The 23666-nt window shown below is 33.6% G+C and overlaps 1 protein-coding gene across 1 annotated transcript; it reads right to left on the reverse strand.

Moving 5' to 3' along the window:
* Positions 1 to 20961: 20961 nt before the first annotated feature.
* On the reverse strand, positions 20962 to 23092 carry LOC133032042 (uncharacterized). Its single transcript, XM_061105861.1, has 3 exons — positions 22596 to 23092; positions 22008 to 22452; positions 20962 to 21705 (listed from the first exon to the last, which is right to left on the reverse strand). Exons 1-3 carry the CDS (start codon positions 23090 to 23092, stop codon positions 20962 to 20964), a joined length of 1686 nt encoding a protein of 561 aa, XP_060961844.1.
* Positions 23093 to 23666: the final 574 nt, after the last annotated feature.

Below are 23666 nucleotides of genomic sequence, written 5' to 3' on the forward strand. Positions count from 1 at the left end.
TTGCATATGCACACACAATGGAAGACAAGCTAGGTAAGAGGTCCATTAAATGTGTCTTTCTTGGCTACCAAATTGGTGTCAAGGGTTATAGACTACTATCAATAGAAACTAACAAAATTTTGATTAGTGGAGATGTTATTTTTAATGAGAATGACTTTCCATTTAAAAGAAATGAGAAAGGTACTCTGTCTGATGTTTTAGGTGACAACTCTCAACCTGAAGTACAAATTAAGGTGGAGCCACTGCAGCATGCAAGTCACAAAATCAAGGTAGAATTGGTCAGGACATTGAGGAAGACAACCAATATGATGATCTTGAGAATTACCAACTGGTTAGAGAAAGGACAAGAAGAGAAATAAGACCCCCTGCCAGATATGGAGAAGCAGACATCATTGCTTATGCTCTTGCAGTACCTAAAGAATCAAAGGAAGTTGTGCCTAAGAACTATCAATAAGCTATCAACAACAAACACTCCAAGAGATGGAATTCACAATGAATGGAGAAATCACTTCTCTGAAGAAGAATAAAACCTGGATAGTAGCATTGAAACTAGAAGGATAGAAAGTTATAGGATGCAAATGGATTTTTAGAGTGAAAGATGGATGATGAACCTAAGGCACACAAGGCCAGATTAGTTACAAAAGAAATCACACAAGTTGAAGGGGTAGACTACCTAGAAATTTTCTCTCAAGTTGTTAAAATGAAGACCATAAGAATGATGATTGTTATAGCTATTCAACTTGACTGGGACATACAACAAATGGATGTAAGAACAATATTTTTAAATGGAAAGCTTGAAGAAACTATATACATGGAGCAGCCTGAAGGATTCAAGGTGGAATTTAAAGAAGGAGAATTGGTTTTTTTACTAAAAAGGTTGCTATATGGTCTGAAGCAATCTACAAGGCAATGGTACAAGAAGATAGATTCTTTGGTTACTAACGTTGGTTACATCAGATCTAAATTTGACACATGTTTGTACTTCACAAATCTAAATTCACAAGTAGCAACTTTCCTACTGATCTATTTTGATGACTTGCTTATTATGGGAAAAGATCAGAACCAAATAAGAAAACTAAAGTATGTCCTAAACAGTGAGTTTGAGATGAAATACATAGGAGTTTCTAGGAAAATGCTAGGTACTAAAATTAAGAGAGACAGAAAAGAGAAAAAGCTGGTCATTGAAAAGGTTATTAAGAGGTTCAATGTGGAGGATGGAAAAGAGACTCAAGTTCCTTTAGTTTGTCATTTTGTGTTCACAATTGATCAATCCCCAAAAGATGACAAATCAAAGAAAAATATGGAATAAATTCCTTATGAAAAAGCCATTGGAAGTCTTATGTATGCAATGATAAGCACAAGGTCAGACATTACCTATACTGTCAACACTTTGAGCAGATTTATGTCCAATCCTAGTGAAGATCATTGGACAGGATTAAAATGGCTTCTAAGGTACCTAAAGACAACCTCAAACTATGGTCTCAAGTTTGAGAAAACTGGAAACACACTGAAGTTGGAAGGTTTTGTTGATGTTGATTACGCATCCAACAAGGACACCAGAAAATCGATTACTAGCTATTGCTTCCAGTTGAATTCCTGGTGCATAAACTAGAAATCACAGCTGCAACATGTGGTTGCTTTATCCTCTACATAAGTTGAGTTCATGGCCATCACAGAAGCTTTCTAAGAAGCAACATGGATCAAAAGTATTCTATAAGAAATTAGCATGTTGAAGGGAAAGGTCTCTGTATTTTCAGATAGTCAATCAACATTACATTTGAGCAAGAACCTTGTTTATCATGAAAGATCCAAACACATTGATATAAAAATATTTTGGATTAGGGACAAGATAGAATTTAGAGAGATTGAATTGGAGAAGGTGCTCTCAGATGAGAATTCTGCTTATGCAGGAACAAAGGTGTTACTAGTGAGCAAGTTCAGTTATTTCATGGACTTGCTCAATCTTAGACTTGTTTAGACTTTTAGGTTCACTCCCCCAAGCTTATGTTTTCACTAATTTTCTATGAATTAAGGTGGAGTTTGTGATCAGTAATTCACATAAAACCATCTTTTCGAACTAACTTTCTATTCTTGGCAAGCTGGTTAGGAAGTTAGTTAGTGTTGTTCAAGTTAGTTAGACTTCTCCTAGTGGTCAGTAGTTCAGTTTTGTGAGTTGATAACTAGCCTATATTAACACCATTTGTAATCTCATTTTAAGATCAATAGAGTTCAAGAGAGTGAGAGAAAAATAAGAGAGAAAGAATTGAGTGAATGAGAGTCAAAGTATGAAACTCTTGAAGGTGAAGAACCATGGTACTCATGGTGTCTTAAGTTGCTCAATCATGGTGGTTTGAGAGCTTATATCTCTTTGTGTGTGTCTTGAATTGTACAACTCTCAATTGGTGTGTGTAAACAATATTTCATAGTAAAGAAACTCCTTGGGGGAGAGCTGGAGTAGGACTCGCATTGAGATCTGAACTAGAATAAATTCCTTGTCTCATGCTTTTAATTTTTCTCTGTTTTTTATGCTTTAATTATGCCTTTTACTTGTTTGGTTTTAATCTTAGTTTGATATCTGGTTTATATGCAATTGTTATGCATGTTTGTCTGTGTTGAGTTTGTGTTGTGGGAATTTATAACACCTACTATCGGGCCCACATCAAACCATACATTATTCCTATCGAGCCTTACAAAAAGCATATAACTTAGACACAATATCGGGCCCCTACATCAAATCTACATCGAGCTATCACCTTCAACCTTTAGCTCTTTCCAACAACAAAATATGTCGGGCCTGCATCGAACCAGGACAAAAACCCAAATTCTTCCCCAAAACACATATCCGACTATTCCAACCTTAAATCTAATCCAAACTCAAAAATCACATATGTTTAACTCTAAAATATAAATAAAGATATTAATAATTTCATACATTTAACCTTAAAATCATTAAAAAAAAGTATATTTAAATGAATAGACAGTGGGAAAAGGATTCTTACCTTTGACGACATTGCTATGGAGAAGCCGAGTCGTTGTGGTCGTTAGGTTTGATCAGAGAGTGAGAGAGAAGGATGGAAGAGAGAGGGTCGGGAGTTGTTATAGAAGGGGTAGTATTGGGTTTTATAAAATAGGGAAATTTGCGGCAAAAGTCCCCAAAAGGTTCACATTGATGCTGATTAGTCCCCAAGGTTCGAAAATAGCGGCAATAGTCCTCAAGGTCACACTTTTTATTTGTCCGTTGGTCTCCAAGTTAACAAATCTGTTAAACCCAATTTAAATGCCACATGTCGAAATATTATTGGTGGGTATTATTATTTTAATTTAAAAAAACAAAAATAAAAATAAATAATTTAAAAAAAAATTCTTTTTTTTTTTTTTTTTCTTTCTTTTCTTCTTCGTTTTCTTCTTCTTCAACCCAACCCTAACCTAACCAGCTACTAGAGCACCACCACGACCCCACGGCCAGCCCTAACCCCACTCCAGCCCCGATCCCACGACCCCACGGCCAGCCCTAACCCCACTCCAGTCCCATCCCCACGACCCCAACCACAACCCCCGACCAAATCTGTTGAAATACATCAAATTTACTAAAAATTTCAAAATAATCCCCTCATTCACAGATTCAAACCCACAACAATTTCAAACCTAAAAACTACAAAATCAAGAATGCAAAACAATAACCAATAAAAAAGAATCAAATCAGATGAATGGATCAAAAAAAAAAAACTAACCTTTGGAATCATATTTATATTTGGGACAATCGCAGATCCCCATGGGTCTTAACGACAGCGGATCAGTTAGAGGAGGAGGCTAGGGTTTCAGGAGGCGGTCAACGGTGCAATAGTGGGTCTCGACGGGGCGGAGGGTGGATCAGTTAGAGAGATGCAGGTGCAACGGTGACTGGTGTTCAGCGAGGGTGGGTCTCGACGGGGCGAAGGAGGGTAGGCTATCGGGTCAACGTGGTGGAGGTCTGGCCGTGGGGTCGTGGTGGTGGAGGTCTGGCCGTGGGGTCGTGGGGTCGTGGTGGCTATCGGGTTGGGTCTCGAAGAAGAAAACGAAGAAGACGAAGAAGAAAAGAAAGAAAAAGAAAAAAAAGAAAAAAAGAAAAAAAGATTTTTTTTTAAAAATTATTTATTTTTATTTTTATTTTTTAAATTAAAATAATAATACCCACCAATAATATTTCGACACGTGGCATTTGAATTGGGTTTAACAGATCTGTTAACTTGGAGACCGGACAAATAAAAAGTGTGACCTTGAGGACTATTGCCGTTATTTTCGGATCTTGGGGACTAATCAGCATCAACGTGAACCTTTTGAGAACTTTTGCCGCAAATTTCCCTATAAAATATTAACCTATTCTACCACTTTAGATATATTTAGGTTTAAGAAATTAATTTTAACCCCATAAATGTATAGATATTTAAATTTCCCAATAAATATGCATTAATTGATTAATTGTTAGGGATATGATTTTGTCCCGTTATTGTACTTTCACGGATTGTAATCCGTGATGTACGACAGCCGTCAGATGAGGGACTTATTTGATCTGACGGCTGAGATTGATCTAGGAATAATTAGGGTTAAAAAATAGAAACGTACTCTCACACTCATATAATGTACCTTGAGACCCATCTAATGTACCACGGAATACATTCCGTGAAAGTAAATCACGGGACAAAATCATATCCCTTAATTGTTATTATTCTTGTGTTGTCTGCAATTCGATTCACCTGCAATCTAAGCAATCTTCTGCTAAAACAAAATAAGCAATCTCCTGTTCTGTGCTGGCCGAGTTATAAATATAATTTCTAAGCTGAGTTTCAAAGGCCCCAATTCTGGACCGTTCTTGACACTTCCGTACCGTTTAGTAAAATAATAAAAACACAGAAAAACCAGACATTCCTTACAATTCATTCGTTTCGATTCCCAAATTATATAAAATAGATTCATTGATTGCATTTATTACTCCTTCCATAGCAGATATTTCAACAATTTTTGTCACCATCTTCTTCATTATAATTCAATGTCGAGCTAATTATATATATAATATTCAAGAAACTGACTGAAATTGCAGATTTTACCTTTAAGCTTACATACTTAATTGAAACTAAAAGTTACACGATACAGAGTCTTAATCTTAAGCTACAGGGAAAGATTAAGGTTTAAACCATTGATGAATTGAGATTTGCGACGAGGATGAGATTGATCGTTAGGAATATTACTAGTGTTGTTATTGGGCGTTGAAAAAACTGAAGGAATTCCTCGAAATTCGAGTCCAGAAATGAAATCTTCTCTCACAAACGAAGGTATCCAACTGGTTTTGCCACCATTAATGTCGTTATCATCATAAGACTGCTTTCTCTTCTTCGTCTGCGCAATCGTATTCCTCTCATTCATCTTGATCTCTTGATTACTATTATCATCATTATTACTCATAACATTTACACCTTTTCTCAACCGATTTCGAGCTTCTTTAAAGCTCGTAATCAACTCAAAAAACTTATCAATTTTACCTTCATCATCGTCATTATCATTATCGTTTTCGCAATCAACTTCTTCTTGCTCATCTCGCTGACAATCATTATGGTCATCACAAGACACTGTCTTGGCCTTCTTCTTCTTAATAGTCTCCATTACATCTCTGTCATCAGTCGTTTGAGGACAACTCTGATGATCCATTATTAATTATGAGTTTGTATTTTATCGATGGCTTTTCTGGGATGTTGAAAAGAGTATTATTATTTTTTTTTTGAGAAGAAATGCTTAGAAGAGTATTTATATTTATATAGTGGGTGTGTTTTGATTTGGAATCGTGAAATGACGAAAATGGGCATAGGGGTACCAAAACGACGGCTGGATTTGGAGGTATTGGAGTAGAAGGGGTCAAATGGGGTATGAAGGTAATTGAAGAAGGGGATGGCTTCACAGCTGAGATATGTGATGACGGGAGAGGGGATGAGATCATGGGGTTGACGTGGGTGAATGGGTAGAGATTCTACGATTGAAACGTTTTTCCTTGGTTTGAATTTGGTACTACTAAGGGGACCAACGCATTTATCACCAAACATGGCCTCTTAGACAATCTCCTATCATCATATCATCTAAAAATAAGTTAATTAGGATTTCTCTTTTCCTTCAATTTTGACATAAATCAAATCATATCATGGGCCTTCAATTTTTTTGACGGTTAAAACTTTTATCTGAACTATTGAGATTATAAAATTTAAAGAATTTTGTTCAATTCCATTTAATTTTACTAATTTAGTGATTGTTTATGTACTAAATCATGCTACTCAGACTTTAACTTTCATACATGTTAGACTTTTTTTACTAAAATTAGTCGATGTATTATATCATATTGTATTGTATAGTATTATATTGAATTGTATTTTATGCAATATTCTTATATAAAATTGTATGTAATATTAACTTTTATGAACACCTAAATATATAATATTTTAGTATAAATTAAAGTTTAACATAAAAATGTAATATATAATTCAATTTAATATATTACAATACAACCTAATACAACGTTATAAACGAGCCCTTAGTTATTATTATAAGTGAGGTTTAACATTTCTCATAATGAATATAGTTATTGAATATTAATGGTGTCCAATACTATTTAGGGAAACTTATAAAAATACTGGAATTTTGGTTAACTTTTACAAAAATACTGTCGAAATCTTTTCAAAAATACTATTTTTATAAAACACCAGTAAAACACAAAGCAGAACAACTCAAAACAACAGTAGATAACTAAAAAACACCAGTAGAACACAAGTGAAAACTTAACACAGTATACTGCAGTATGAAACTTATATAAAAATACTGTAAAAAAGTAAAAAAAAAATACCATCTGACAGTATTTTTGTAAAAAAAATAACAAAAATTAATATATGATGTAAATTTCCTACTATTGTATTAATTTACTGATTAATAATATTTCTTATAAATTATTTTTTTAAAATATATGAACTCCATTAGAGATAGCTTTTAGCAATTCTCATGAATAATTAATGAATGAATGCACTCATAATGCGTGAAGTGAGTGACGTACTAAGAATGATGTCATACTCTTAATTGGTGCTGATTCTCATTGGTTTTCCCCTTTTTTTCTCTAGGAATTTGGTTTTGACTTATTCCATCTTATCACTTAATTTAGTTTTTTCAAACACAATAGTTATAAATATTTTAATTGTCAGTTTTATTTATTTATTTATTTATTTTTATAAATTAAGTCTTATCAAAATAATATTTATCTAATTAGAAAAATATTAATTCTCTGTTTTGACAAATAATATGCTTCTTGTGCTCTTGTTATTCAATTTAATGTTCACAACTTTTTAATATATGAAATTGTAAATTGTTTCGATTATTGTAAAATATTAGTATTATGTAATATTATAATTTAGAGAAAGAAAATAGAGAAGAGATGAGAATTTTCTAAGTGTTTTATTCCAATAGGTGATCTCCTATTTATACACACAAGAGTCAAATATTAAGAAACGAAGAGAAAGGGAAACTAAGAAAAAAGGAATGTTAATTACATTAATGGTAATAAATAAAAGATTTGGACATCCACATAATTAATAATATTTATAACACTCCCCCTTGGATGTCCATAATAACTGCCTCATTAAAAATCTCGCCGAGAAAATCCAGTGGGACAAAACTCGGTCAAGGAAAAAAGAGTGCAGTATGAAATTACTCCCCCTCATTTTGGCATTCATGGAGATCCTTTAATCGACGCATTCCAATCTTGTGAACCATCTTCTCAAAAGTTGATGTTGGTAATGACTTCGTGAATAAGTCTGCAAGATTATCGCTTGATCGAATTTGTTGAACATCGATATCACCATTTTCTTGAAGATTGTGTGTAAAGAAGAATTTTGGTGAAATATGTTTAGTTCTGTCTCCTTTAATGTACCCTCCTTTAAGTTGAGCGATGCAAGCAGCATTATCTTCATAGAGAATTGTTGGTACTTCTTTATTAGATGTTAATCCACATGTTCCTCAAATATGTTGTGTCATTGATCTTAACCAAACACATTCTCGACTTGCCTCGTGAATTGCAAGTATCTCAGCATGATTTGAGGAAGTAGCCACTAGAGTTTGCTTTGTTGACTGCCAGGATATAGCAGTGTCACCGTAAGTGAACAAATAGCCAGTTTGAGATCTGGCTTTATGTGGATCAGATAAATATCCTGCATCTGCGTAGCCAATAAGTTGTGACCCACAATTATTAGAATAGAATAATCCTTTATCAATAGTACCTTGGAGATAGCGGAGTATACAGCAATCCCTTTCCAATGTCTATATGTTGGAGCAGAACTAAATCTTGCTAATAAATTGACAGAGAAAGCTATATCAGGTCTTGTACAATTAGCAAGATACATCAATGCTCCTATTGCACTAAGATAAGGTACTTCTGGATCAAGGAGCTCTTCATGTTCTTCTCTAGGTCGAAAAGGATCTTTTCTACATCAAGTGACCTAACTACCATTGGGCTACTCAATGGGTGTGATTTATCCATATAAAACCGTCTCAAAATCTTTTCAGTATAAGTTGACTGATGAATGAAAATTTCACATTTTAAATGCTCAATTTGTAGACCAAGACAAAATTTTGTTTTTCCTAAATCTTTCATTTCGAACTCTTTCTTTAGATATTCCACAGCTTCTGAAAGTTTTTCAGGAGTTCTAATAATATTCAAATCATCAACATATACAGCAATGATAACAAACTCAGGACTTGAACTTTTTATAAAAGCACATGGGCAAATAGGATCATTTTTATATCCTTCTTTTAATAAATATTCACTAAGTCGATTGTACCACATGCGTCCTGATTGTTTTAATCCATACAATGATATTTGTAATTTAATTGAGCACATTTCTCGATTGCTTGAATTATATGCATTAGGCATCTTAAATCCTTCAGGGATCTTCATGTAAATATCACTATCTAGTGATCCATATAAATAAGCTGTGACTACATCCATTAATCGCATATCGATTTTTTCACTCACAGCCAGGCTAACCAAATATCTTAATGTTATTGCATCTACCACGGGAGAATATGTCTCCTCATAATCAATACCTGGCCTTTGAGAAAAACCTTGAGCTACAAGTCTTGCTTTGTATCTCATAACTTCATTTTTCTCATTTCTTTTACGTAAACATACCCATTTGTATCCAACGGGTTTCACACCTTCAGGTGTTTGGACTATAGGTCCAAATACTTTGCGTTTAGCAAGTGAATTCAATTCTGCTTGAATTGCTTCTTTCCATTTTGGCCAGTCTTTTCTATTTTGACATTCTTTGATAGATTTAGGTTCAAGATCCTCGCTTTCATTTACAATTTCTAGCGCTACATTATAAGCAAAAATATTGTCGACAATTACTTCGAGTCGGTTCCATTCTTTTCCTGTATTGACATAATTTATTGAGATCTCATTATTTCTAATATTTTCAGGTACCTGAATGTCTTCAAGAGATTTGTTTATGTCAACATCTTCCTCGAAATTTTCAGCCTCTTCATTAGGGCCATCTTGATTATTTGCTCCCTTTCTTTTTCGAGAATTTTTATCTTTGGAACCGACTGGTCTACCACGTTTCAAACGTGCTTTAGAATTATTAATTGATTTTCCTTCTGGGAGTTCAATTCGAATTGGAGCATTTTTAGCTGGAATATGTGATTTTGTAATTTTCTTTGGGTCAGTGAAAGCATTTGGTAATTGATTTGCAATATTATGCAAATGAATTATTCTTTAAACTTCAAGTTCACATTGATTTGTACGAGGATCAAATTGAGATAATGATTGTGCATTCCATATAATTTCTTTTTCCAGCTGTTTCTTTTCCCCTCCCCCTAAAGCTGGGAAACTTGTCTCATCAAAATGACAATCAGCAAAACGTGTTGTAAATACATCTCCAGTTGTGGGTTCGAGATATTTAATGATAGATGGAGATTCATACCCAACATATATTCCCAGCCTCCTTTGAGGACCCATCTTTGTTCGTTGTGGTAGAGCAATCGAAACATATAATGTACAACCAAAGATTCTTAGATGGGAAATATTTGGCTCCTGACCAAAAGCCAATTGTAGTGGGGAGAATTTGTGATATGATGTTGGCCTAATGCGTACAAGTGCCGCAGTGTGTAAAATAGCATGTCCCTAAGCTATAATTGGGAGTTTTGTTCTCATAAGTAATGGTCTTGCGATTAATTTGAGGCGTTTAATAAATGATTCTGGTAGACCATTTTGTGTATGTACATGAGCAACAGGATGTTCAACATTTATTCCTATTGACATACAATAATCATTAAAAGCCTGTGATGTAAATTCACCAGCATTATCAAGGCGGATTGTCTTGATTGCATAGTCTGGGAATTGTGCTCGTAATCGGATTATTTGAGCAAGCAATCTTGCAAATGCTACATTACGAGTAGATAATAAGTAAACATGTGACCATCTAGTTGATGCATCTATCAATACCATAAAATATCTGAATGGTCCACATAGTGGGCAAATAGGCCCACATATGTCGCCCTGAATTCGTTCAAGAAATCCAGGGGATTCAATTCCAACCTTTACCGGTGAGGGCTTAATGATTAACTTTTCTTGAGAACAAGCAGCACATGAGAACTCACTGGATAAAAGAATCTTTTGGTTCTTCAATGGATGACCATGTGAGTTCTCTATTATTCTACGCATCATAATTGAACCGGGATGGCCTAACCGGTCATGCAAAATAAACAAATAAATTTTTCTGGTTTGTGAACTTCTCGTTCACAATAACATGAGTTTCTATTGTACTTATACGTGTAACGTACAAACCTGAAGACAAACCAAGTAATTTTTTTAATATGTATTTTTTTTCTTGAAACAATAGATGTAATGCAAAGATATTCAAAATTATTTTCATCTATTGTCTCAATATGATATCCATTACGACGTATATCTTTGAAACTCAACAGATTCCTTTTTGATTTGGTGGATAATAAGGCATCATCTATAATAATTTTTGTTCCTCTAGGCATCCATATAATGGCTCTTCCAGAGCCTTCAATTAAATTTGCAGTGTCTGATATTGTATTAACATTTGCCTTCATTCTTGATAAATTTGAAAAATATTTATCACTTCTAAGTATTGTATGAGTGGTTGCGCTATCCACCAAACACATATTATCACCATTATTTGTAGAATCATGTATAGAATGACAAATGTCCATTACTTCATTAACAAAAAAAAAACATAATAAGTTCAAAATATAAATGCTTAAATAATAAAAGTTCATTACATAAACATGCCAAATAAAATAAACACCTTAAAGTAAATAATGATAATAATAATAAAAAAAAACATAACAAAGAAAAGTGACTAATTGTGGGCATTCCCATCTCCATTATCGATATTCATGTTGTTATTAATGAGATCTTCATTAAAAAAATATGCAACATCTAAGTGCGTAATATCCAAAGGCTCTTTGAGAAAACCATCATCTTGATAGGCAAAATTTTCTTCTATTTTCTCATTTCCTTTCACAGATACTTGATAAAGATCAGCAAGGTGTTTTGCTGTACGACAGGCACGTGCCCAGTGTCCTTTTATTCCACATCTGGAACATAAATTTTCAGAATTTCTATGATTATTATTTTGAGGACCTTTTCCTTTGTTCTCAGTAGTTGTGCTTTTCATTGGAGTAGATGAATTTTTATTTTGACCATTACGATGCCAAACATTGCTTCGACCGCGATCGTGACCACGACCGCGACTTTGGTTATGGTCACGACCACGTCTATTACTTCGATTATGATCACGACTACGACTATGATTATGATTGTCAGCAATTGTAACATTCACTTCATGGAATGGAGCAGACCCAGTTGGGCGAGATTCATAATTTTTCATCAAAAGTTCATTATTCTGCTTAGCTACTAGAAGACATGAAATCAATTTTGAATATTTTTAAAATTTCGCTCTCTATATTGCTGCTGCAGGAGCACATTAGAGGCATGAAAAGTAGTATATATTTTTTCTAACATTTCATAGTCAGTAACTTTTTCTCCACACAACATTAATTTAGAAGTGATATTAAACATTGCAGAGTTATAATCACTTATTGATTTAAAATCTTGCAACCTCAGATGCAACCAATCATTCTTAGCCTTTGGCAATATGACAGTTTTTTGATGGTCATATCTTTCTTTCAAATTTTGCCAAAGCACAAGAGGATCTTTTACGGTTAAATATTCAAATTTTAACCCCTCATGGAGATGATGGCGAAGGAAAATCATAGCCTTGGCCTTATTTTGTGTTGTTTCAGTATTTTGATCTTTGATGGTGTCTCCAAGACCCATATCATCTAAATGGATTTCAGCATCAAGAATCCATGACAAATAATTTTTTCCAGAAATATCAAGTGCCACAAAATCAAGTTTTGCAAGGTTTGCCATGGAAAAAACTATATCAATATAAAATGTAAATTATAAGACTTATACATAAATTTTGGAAAAAAAATACAACAAAATATAGTACAATATAGAATAAGATAATAAGATTAAACAATATAATATGATAAACAAGTCAACACACATATATAATATATAAGCATCTATATAGATATATATAAGCATAGACATATATTGTATAAATATTAATTCATTAAAAAAAATGGCTAACTCGAATGTGTTTCAGTCAGATGAGTATATATATATATACACATATATATTTAGTATATCATGACTTTGAAGCAATTCGAGATCACATAACAAAAACATTATCATACCTTGGTTAGAGGCTCGTGCTGATAACGTATTATGAAATATTAATATTATGTAATATTATAATTTAGAGAAAGAAAATAGAGAAGAGATGAGAATTTTCTGAGTGTTTTATTCCAATAGGTGATCTCCTATTTATACACATATAATTAAGAGTCAAATATTAAGAAACTAAGAGAAAGGGAAACTAAGAAAAAGGGACTGTTAATTACATTAATGGTAATAAATAAAAAATTTGGACATCCACATAATTAATAATATTTATAACATCAATTAAATTTTGAGTTATATTGGATAAATCTACGGGTGTAATTTGTTTTTGGAATATTTAAATGAAATATTTTTTAAAGAATAAAATATTACTTTTTTATTTAAATTTTCCTTTTCCACAATAAAAACTAACACTTAGTTAACGTTTAGTTAGAGATAATAAAATTGAATGGAATGAGAAAAAAAATATTTTTATTTTATTTTTTTATTTGGTCGCATATTAAAGTATTAGAATGTCATTTCAATAATATCCTTTCTACTATTTTTGTGAAATGACTATTCCATTTTGAAGTGGAAAGAAATACCATTCCAATCTATAGTGAAAAAATTAATAATTTTTTAATCAAATTTTTTATGCATTTAATTTTTTTTTTACAATGTATGCGTTTTAAATTTTATTCCATTTATATTCATATTCTCATTTTCATTCCTATTTCTATATTTATATTCATCTGAATCAAATGCTACTTTAATAGTCGTTATAAGCATAGTCTAATGACATTTTTTGATGAGATCCTAAATTTTAATCTCTTCTCCTCCAAAGTAAAAAAAAAAAAAGTGATAGGTAATGTTATTATATTTTTTTACAATGTTACATAGGAAATCTATGCATTTATATATTCACTGGCGGACCCAATGAAGGACCAGTGTGGGCTTAAGCCCATGCTGAAAAAAAAAATATTTCTTTTACTTCTTAACTAAAAAAGAATCTTTTAATTATTTTAATTGCCCACAACAAATGCACAACAAAATGGGAGATCAATAGTTAAATGATAGTTTGACAGTATGTCAAAAATGATATATTCAATGCTATTGACAACGAGCTTATTATTCATCGTTTTCAAAACATGAAAACTTGTCGAGGACAACTCTAAAAATATGAGCTCAAAAATTGATATATTTGCTAAAATTTTAAGATATTGAGTATGTTATATATTTTGAACATCGTTTTAGTTTCTCTCTCTATTTTTTTTTTCTATTAGAAGACTTTTAGTGTTTGATATTTAATATCTTTTTAGTTGGGAATTGAAATATTGAATTGTGTGTGTGTGTGTTTTTTTTTATTTATTATTATATTTACTTATTTTTTTGGAATATTTTTATATATAAAAAAACTTACGCCCACCCTCCAATTAAATTATGGGTCCACCACTGTATATATTATATATATATTTATATATTAATATTGATATTTATATATCTATATATTTATATATGGGAGAGATATGAAATAGTAATATGACACTCTAAAATCTCTTTAAGACTAAATAACATTATAATATTAAATTATTATATATAAAACTCTATTTTCATCTCTTTTCTTACAGTTAATATGTGTAATTGTGCTTCAATGAACATGTGTAGCTAAACACTTTAATCAATGTTAGATGGATATTGTTTAACATTGTTAATGGTTTTAATATGATTTATTTTCCCCCTAATTTCTATGTATTCTATTTTATTTGTGCTTAATTACTTTTAATTGCATGATCACCAATTAACTGTCTATGATTTTGATGCGAGATCTGAGATGTGAGTGTCAATTATGCTATAGTGAAATAGAATTGAATTTCGATATAGGACGAGGATACCTATATGGTTTAGATAGCTTATAGGGTTTCTATGCTTAATGCCTGTTACATGTTAAATTTATCACGAGAGTAGAAAGTTTGCATGTGATTGAGATTTATATATCTGAGAAGACTATAAATTACCTTAGTAAGCCTGCTATTGCATAGAAATTAACATTAAGAAAATAATCATATTAGGCCATATTCAATAGAAACAATTGAAATTGAAGCCCTAGTTTTTATTAACTTTCAATTTTCTTGAATAATTGTTTCTTACTAGTTTCTTATTCTTAATTCTTTCTTTATTTTTATTTAACCAAATAGAAGTAAAAGTGTAATTTTAACGTACTTAACTATCCTCCTTGTGGGATCGACCTCACTCCTGGTGAGTCTACTACTTGAACGGTACATACACTTGCGTGTGAAAATTATTGCAACAATAATCAATACATTGATTCACATTTTCTATTCTATTATTATGTACCTTGACATTCCGGACCCGCCAAATCGTGTCAATTACAATAGAGGTATAAAGGAAGACCTCATCTGTGTTTATATTCATGCTTTTTATATTCCACAAAAATTTTACCCAGTCCCACATACGAATTCCTGATCCTGTAACAGGGAAGATACCCCAGGGAGAGGATCGCTATAAATGGAAAGCCAGGTTATAATGAAGGAATAGGTGCTCAATGGATTCTTCATCAACTCCACAAATTGGTTATGTACTGTCCGCTATATGAAATCGCTTAAGTAAAGATGCCCTAACCGACAGCGTATTTGAGAGGATGCTCCACCATAGTACTTTATGGCCTTCCAGGATCTTGATGTTCCACGGTTTATTCCAGAGAGAAGGGGCAACCTCACAGTGAGGGAATGGTTGGAAAGCCTGGATTAAGTAGGTCGATTTGCAAGAGAAGCGACCAGATCCTTCCTTCGTCCAAATCTAATGGTCTTTTCCTTGACTCGAGGTTACCCCCTTTCAGAATGGCAGCCACTGTCTCGCGATTAAATAAGTTATTCAATTTAATTGTGTCCCAGCTACCAGATTCTGTCAGAAGCTTCGACACCAAAGTGTAAGAACGCGAATGGTTATTAGAACATTATGGGTAGAAAAAGTTGCCATATATGATCTAAGGGTCCTCCCAAATATTCGTGTCCCTACCATCAGTGATAACTTTGTAGGCCCCTCTTTTAAGGATATCATTAGCTTTCACCACACTCTTCCAGAACCAGGAGTCTGAGGTTTTGCATCTGAGGATATTCTGTTCCCTGAGGTATTTAACTTTGAGAATTCTACAACATAACGATTGGTACCCTGTAAGCAGCTTCCAACCCCATTTAGCCAAGAAAGCCTAGTTCATCTCTCTTGTCTTTCTAAACCAAAGCCGCCTTGAGATTTAGGGAGGCACAACTTGTCCCACACCTTCAAATGAATTCCATATGTCACAGCCGCTCCAAAACCTTTACAAGCTCCATCCTCCTCCACCGTCGTTGTGCTCGTCTTCATCCTCCTTGAAATTTTCTTTTACAAATTTTGAATTGTTGTTCACTTGACGATCTCGAAACTTTCTTCAATTTGCAAGCTTCAAATTTATTTGAACACACACAAATTAAGATCAACAAACCAAATTATGGCTAATAAAAATTTCAACAACAAAAAAGAGAATGTTGTGCTTACCTTTGTGCTGCCATGAGAGAGTAAAGAAGAGGGACATAGCGAGAGAGAGTGGAGGAGAGTGACGACATGGCTCGTGGTTGCGAAGAAGAGAGAGTCAGGAAACCAAATGAAATTTACAAATGACTTTGAAAAAATGAGAGATGTTTTTTTTTTGGAGAGTATATATCTTAAGAGGGAAATGAAATTTAAGACAAGAAAAATAAAAATTTAAAATTTAAGATGCGGGAAATGAAATTTTAGATCTGAAACACGTGAAATTGAAGCATGGGAATTGCCAAAAGTTTTAAACTATTGGCTATACTATAGGGGACAGTTTACCGTCACCTATAGTATAGTCGACAGATTTTAACCGTCGACAATTCTGTTTTACAAATACATGGGATAATTTAAGGTACGTTTAAAAATCGTCGCCTATACCTCTCGACTGTTTAAAACTGTGGGGAATACCCTATATTTCTCGACGGTTTTAAATAGTACCTTAATTTTTTAGCAACGATTCCTTAAAAAAAATATTTTTAGAACCGTCGCGAATACCCCTTTTTGTAGTAGTTGAAATGAGTGTAACAAGCAAAGAGAAAATATGTTTGATTTTTCACTCTCATTCTCTCTCTCTCTCTCTCTCTCTCTCTCTCTCTCTCTCTCTCTCTCTCTCTCTCTCTCTCTCTCTCTCTCTCTCTCTCTCTCTCTCTCTCTCTCTCGCCGCACACTATCAAGTGTGGTGTGAGTTTGTGATCATGCCTATCTCAATCACAGTGTCTCATGACATAAGAATATATTGTGATACATAAACATAATCATCTTATAGAATCTAATAGCTCACTCTTGAGTGTTGAGGCTGACTTGAAAAATTGTGGTGTGAACTCTTCAGTGAAGTTCTTGGACTAGATATTCGTAATAATATTAATAGATAGCAAGAATCTCCTAATAGGATACAAAATGTATTATCTCTCTATTCATTAGTCTATATTTAATTTATAGACATTATGTTGAGATCCTTGGGCGTATGGTTTATATTAAATAATTTTTTTTATAAAATCTGCTTCTCCTTTCTAACTCCGATATGAACCATTAAATCTAACAATTGGTATCAAGAGCTATCTTAATAATTATATAGACTTACTACAAAATAGTTTTCTCTAACGTTTTTAAATAGTCGTTTAAAGAATTCGCGTCAGGATGTGCGTGTAATATGGATATGATATGTATTAAGGCTTATTATATGTATATTTAATAAAAAACAAAGGGTATACCCGACGGTCGGCTATATTATACCTGACGATTTTAAACCGTCGAGTATATGGGTTAATTTTTTTTAATAATTTTTCATGTGTTTTTAATAATAACTGTCACCTACTGTTTTAGCTACTGTTCAAAACTAGCGGGAATACTCATTTTTCCTAACGGTTTTAAACAGTTACTTAACTTTTTTAGCGACGGTCCCCGAAAAAAATTATTTTCAAGACCGTCGCGAATTACAATGTTTGTAGTAGTGATTAAATACTGTGTTGGGTATTTATGTATTTATGTATATATATATATTTAATTTGATATATTATGAATGGATGAAATTAATTTTTTATGCACGACTAAGCATGAAAAATACGGGCTTGGGCATAACACAATTTGATGCAACAAATTGGCACGACACAGTACACAAAATATGTCCTTAAGCATAATACGACATGAGAAGTATGAAATGTATGACATGTAAACACGAATAGACTAGCTCAAAGAGCACGACACGTGACAAGTCCGAAAAGTACAACACGACATATTAAAAAACTTTATAATTTATGATTATTAATAATAATAAGATATAAATTTATTAATAATAAATACGTTAAAATAATAATAAAATTTAAATATAATACTGATATTATAATTATATACTTAAAACTATTGGAACATGTAAAACTAAGATTATATATTAATTTATTTATAAGACGTGATATAAAATTTGAGTATTTATAAGAAAACATTCAAATTATATTAATAATTATTTTTATAACACTACAACAGTTTTTCATATTACCGGTGGAGGCATTCGTCGGTATTAATAGGCCAAACCGCCAGTAATAATTAATACCGGTGGAATCCGCCGGTAATAATTAATACCGGCGGAATCCGCCGGTAATTATCCGCCAGGAATAATTGGTCACTATTAGTGGTTATTAGCGACGAAAATGGTATTCTGCTGGTAATAATATTAATACCGGCGGATTAATAGCGGTGGGGTCCGCCGGTATTAATGTCTGCACTTTTACACGCAGATGCATTAATACCGCGCAGACCCCAATCATTGTTCCGCCGGTATTAATATTTTTAAATATTAAAAAAAAAACCATTATTCTGATTATTTAATATATTTAAATTAATTATAATAATTATTTTATATATAATAATTATTTCATAAATATTATTAATTAGAAATACAATATTAAAATTAAGAAATTAAGCATTAAAATTAATTTGTCCATTACAATATAAAATATATTATCTTAAATAAAATTAGGAAATTGTCTTTAAATAAACTTTAAAATATAAAAATTGACATAATTAAAAAAACCTAACTATCATTATTCAAATTAGTATACTCTAAAAATTCATTTGCATCCGAGCTAAGTCTTGAACCATCAAGATTATCACGGGATTGAGCAGGTGGGATAGGGTAATAAGGTTGTCCAGTCTACGGTGTTGGTAAGATCTCCACATATTGTCGAGGCTGCGGGCGAACCAAAATTGTTTGTTGCTGTTGTTGTTGACTCTGCGCACTAAAAAACTGACCATACATAGGCTGTTGTGGAGATCCTCCCATTTGACCATACACAGGTTGTTGCTGCAACAATGACCCAAATTGACCGTACATAGGGTATTGTTGTTGGGATGAGCCTCCAATATTGCCAACCATAGGTTGTGTCTGAGATCCTCCAGCAGCATCCGAAAAAAATATAGGAGGAGACTGTGAGGGAAGCCCGAACATGTAATGCAACTGAGGCGATTGTGAAGAGCCAGCAGACATGTTGGGAGAATTTTGTTGTTCTTGTTGAAAAAACTGAGGCAGCTGAGGCGAGCGTGGTGGTTGTTGTTGTTGTTGTTGTTGTTGTGGCCTTAACGTTGGAGGGGGGGCTGAATTGGACGCGCTACCTTGCGATTGTGATGGTAAAAATTTTTGTAAAAAATTGTTAAACCGCGGGTCATGCAGAGACGCGTCACTGGAGGTGCCAGACTGGTCAATCTTATCACGCATTTTCAACATAAACTCGGCAAAGACTCCCATATCTTCCGGAGTAATGGATGAAGTCGGTATTTGTGATTGAGCTCGACTTTGAGTACTAGAACTTGTTTCCGAGCTGCCTTTCAATTTATAACCCAGTCCCCTTAGATAGTCCGACTGGCTCCCAAGAACTTTATTCATAGCTTTTAATTGCTTGTATTTGCTAACAGACCCATCGCTAGAATCATCTTCTGTATCCGTCATGCTAGCAACCTCTTCAAGCATTTTCTCCTGATCAAATAAAAATATTAGAAATACAATAACAACATCATGCATTAGTTGTAAAAAATTTATTAAAAAACATATTGAAACTTACATGTAGTTCTTTGCATGTCTCGCTAATCCAAGTGTCTTCTGTTCCTTTTCTGAGGTGGCCTCTCTTCCAAGTATGAATTGCGTAATCTTCCGCGTCGTCCTGTTTAAAAATAGAGTTAGTTTGTGTTTAGTAAAAGAAATTTCTAATAGGAAGTTGATAATTTTACTTACATGTTCATTACGAGACGCTGCCATCGACCTCGAGCCTTACGTTGACAAATACTGCATTTCCCCTCTATTCTTCTTGTTTTGATTTGAACGCGCAATGAATTTTGGGCTCAAAAATAAGTCAATGATTTGCTTCCAACTCTCTGTAGTGCAGTGATCGAGTACAGCTTCAATAACACTTGCCAAATCATTTGGATCCCCAGAATAATGTTAATGAAACCACATGTGCTTGATATTCTTTCTCTCAGAATATCTTCTCTTCATCTCATGATAAAGAGTACTCATCACTCTTTCAGGCTCAGGATGGCCATCAATATCGTACAAATACTACAAACAAATAGTATTTGTTAAAAAATTATGTATTAATTGAAATTAAGTATTTGAAACATTAAACTTGTTAATGTGTTTTACCTTCATTTTTTCTACAATTTGGTCTTTAAAGTGTTGAGGGATTTCATTAAAATTCAAGTAGTATCCTGGCAACGTAATTGTGACCTCAACACCCATTTGACGTACAAAAGCTTGATTTTCTTTACCAACCACTTTGCCTGTCACGGCATCAAGCTTTAGTGGTAATGGTTTTCCTGCATCCCACCTTCTTTGGTCAACATCCAAGTTGGTAGCAAGGCCACATCCCCTTCTTCTTCGCGGTGGAGTCGTCTGACAAGTCGGCAGAACCCTACTAGGGTCCGGTGGATCGGTACCACCCCCGTCTCCACCATGATAAGTGGATACATCAACTGACATTACTTTTTTTTGAAAAAAAAAAATATTTCATTTATAAGTAATAGTAACAATAATTTAAAATTAATAAAGTTAACTTGAAATAAGAAATATTAACTTGAAATTAATAATTGTATGTATTACAAAATAAAGTGATTGAAAATTAATCATCCATATCACTATCATTATTAACTAAATGATCATTCACATCATCTTCACAGAAGTCAAATAAAATTTCTTCGTCAGACTCTTCAGTAGCATCTTCGTCGTCCATGTTGCGGTCATCTTTGTTGACATGAAAACTTGGTTCAGTGCCAATGTCCATTGGAGGTTGATTAGGTAGCAAAATTAACTCCCCAAGATCAACTGTTAACACAAAATTGGATGAGTTCGTGTCGTGTACCAAATCAGTTTCGACATTATCGTCATCATCCACGATGTCCCAAATTTGTCGATGATTTACATTCTCAACTATTTTCCAATTTTTCCCTCTCAATAAATCATCGAGATAAAACACTTGCTTTGCTTGACTAGCAAGTATGCATGAGTCATCTTTATACCATACACCACTGACATTAATACTAGTGATAAGTTTCTCGACGATTGTTTTCTTCCGTCTTGGATTTGTATTGTACCACTTGCACTTAAATAATGTGACAGAGTAAACACCAGTGAAGGTTAACTTTAGCACTTCAGTGAGTGTGCCATAATAATTAAAACCTTCTGTTCCTGCCACAAACACTCCACTATTTTGTGTGCTCCTCTTCTCATCTTGTTTGGTAGCCATAAATCGAACTCCATTCACAATACAACCTTCATAGTAAGTACCTAAGTGATCAGACCCGGATGCTAAAGCTAGAAACTCTTTGCCATTCTCTAATGATCCAGACTTGTGCAAGTCATATATCTATAAAAATAAGTACCTCATTAGAAAATGGAAAACACCACTTAAGATAATAAACGTTTACTACACATATATATACCACCTTCTTGTGAAACCACAGACGGAAATGTTTTTTGTGTAGAACATTATGATCTCCATTCGGGTAATTTTGTCGGATCACTTCCAAGTGTTCACTGTAAAATAAAATAGATTTGAATTGATTGATTGAAATTTAAGGTGAAAAAAAGAGAAAAATTAATGAAGAAAAAAACTTACTCTAAGTAAGGTTGAATTTAAGGTGAATTGTTGAATATATACCACTCTACTTGTTCACGAGATGCGCGATCAAGTGGCCGGAGATTGCCTTTTGTAATGGGTCGACATTGAGATTGAAACACAGAAAGCTTTCGTGGGACAACCTCATCTTCATTACGATCAAGACGGTTAAGCCTTGTTTCAACCCCCTTGAAATACATTGAACAAAATGTCAAAGCCTCATCAATAACGTAACTTTCTGCTATCGACCCTTCATGACGTGCTTTATTTCCTACATAGTTCTTCAATTTTTTCATGTATCTTTCAAATGGATACATCCACTTCATAAAAACAGGTCCACCCAAAATTGCTTCTTCAGGCAAGTGAAGGACCAAATGAATCATTATGTCAAAAAATGCAGGAGGAAATATGGACTCCATTTTACACAAGATTAAAATAAGATCTTGTTGAGCAACCTCCATGTCTTTAAAATTTATAGTCCTTGAACAAATTTGCCTGAAAAAGTTGCACAGTTAAGAGATGGTGGTCGATATAGCGTTCGGGAGAAACTTGCGAACACCAACAGACAGTAATCGTTGCATTATTACATGGCAGTCGTGTGACTTCAATCCGATGACATTTGTTAAATTTTCATTTACTTTTTTTTTTTCAAATTCGAACAAAAGCCATCAGGAAATTTCACATCCTTAATAAATTTACAAAATTGGATCCTGTCATCAGGTTTAAGCACGTAAGGTGCATGAGGTTTCAACAACTTCCCCCTCTCATCTTCATAAATCCACAACGATTTTCTGACTCCTAGCTTCTTCAAATCGTGTCTTGCATTGATAGTGTCCTTGGATTTCTCATTATCCAAGATTGTGCCCAATAAACTATCACAAACATTCTTCTCAACATGCATGACATCAATATTGTGTTTAAGAATATTTGAACACCAATAGTCAAGCTCGTGGAAGATGCTTTTTCTCCGCCAATTATGATTTTCTGAAACTCGCCTACGCTTTACACCACCAAAGAGCTCATGATTTCCTAGGAGATGGGGTGGGAGTCTGTTTACTTGTTCTAATACTCCTTCACAAGTAAAACGTCTTGGAGGAGGTCTTCTCTCAATTTGTCCATCAAATTGAGTATCCATTCTCATTCGATGGTTATTTGGAAAAAATCTTCTATGACCTACGTAAGATGTCTTACCAATTACTCGAATAGAAGATGTATCTTCATTGCAAGTGGGACAAGCTTTGTATCCCTGACCACTCCAACCAGACAAATAACTACGAGCAGGAAAATCTTCACTGTCCACAGAAGAGCTGCACGCAGCTTGAAGACAGTGTTGGTTCGACAATCTCTCGTATCTACTCCGTTAACCCACAACACCTTCAACTCATCCACCAAGGGTCTTAAAAATACATCGATGTCCATTCCCGGTGATTTATCTCCAGGAATAAGAATGGTCAACATAAAATTATTATCTTTCATACATAACCAAGGTGGAAGATTATAGTTCGCCAAAACTACAGGCCACATACTGTAAGCTTGGCTCATGTTGCCAAATGGATTAAAGTCATCGGCAGCTAAACCAAGACGAACATTTTGAGGTTCACTAGCAAAATCAAGATGTTTGGCATCAAAGTCCTTCCACGCTGCACCATCCACAGAGTGTCGCATCACACCCTCATCTTTTGATTTCCCACTGTGGTGCCATACCATGT

The sequence above is a fragment of the Cannabis sativa genome, chromosome X (genome assembly GCF_029168945.1).
Source record: "Cannabis sativa cultivar Pink pepper isolate KNU-18-1 chromosome X, ASM2916894v1, whole genome shotgun sequence".
NCBI classification, from domain to species: Eukaryota; Viridiplantae; Streptophyta; class Magnoliopsida; order Rosales; family Cannabaceae; genus Cannabis; species Cannabis sativa.

Excerpts from the sequence above, each read along its gene's own strand:
- LOC133032042 (XM_061105861.1), bottom strand. The coding sequence starts at position 23,092 with ATGGATACTCAATTTGATGGACAAATTGAGAGAAGACCTCCTCCAAGA. Across the intron at positions 22,453-22,595 it reads TCGAATTTGAAAAAAAAAAA|GCAAATTTGTTCAAGGACTA; the intron begins GTAAATGAAAAT and ends CAACTTTTTCAG. Across the intron at positions 21,706-22,007 it reads ATCGCGCATCTCGTGAACAA|ATATATGACTTGCACAAGTC; the intron begins GTAGAGTGGTAT and ends TTATTTTTATAG.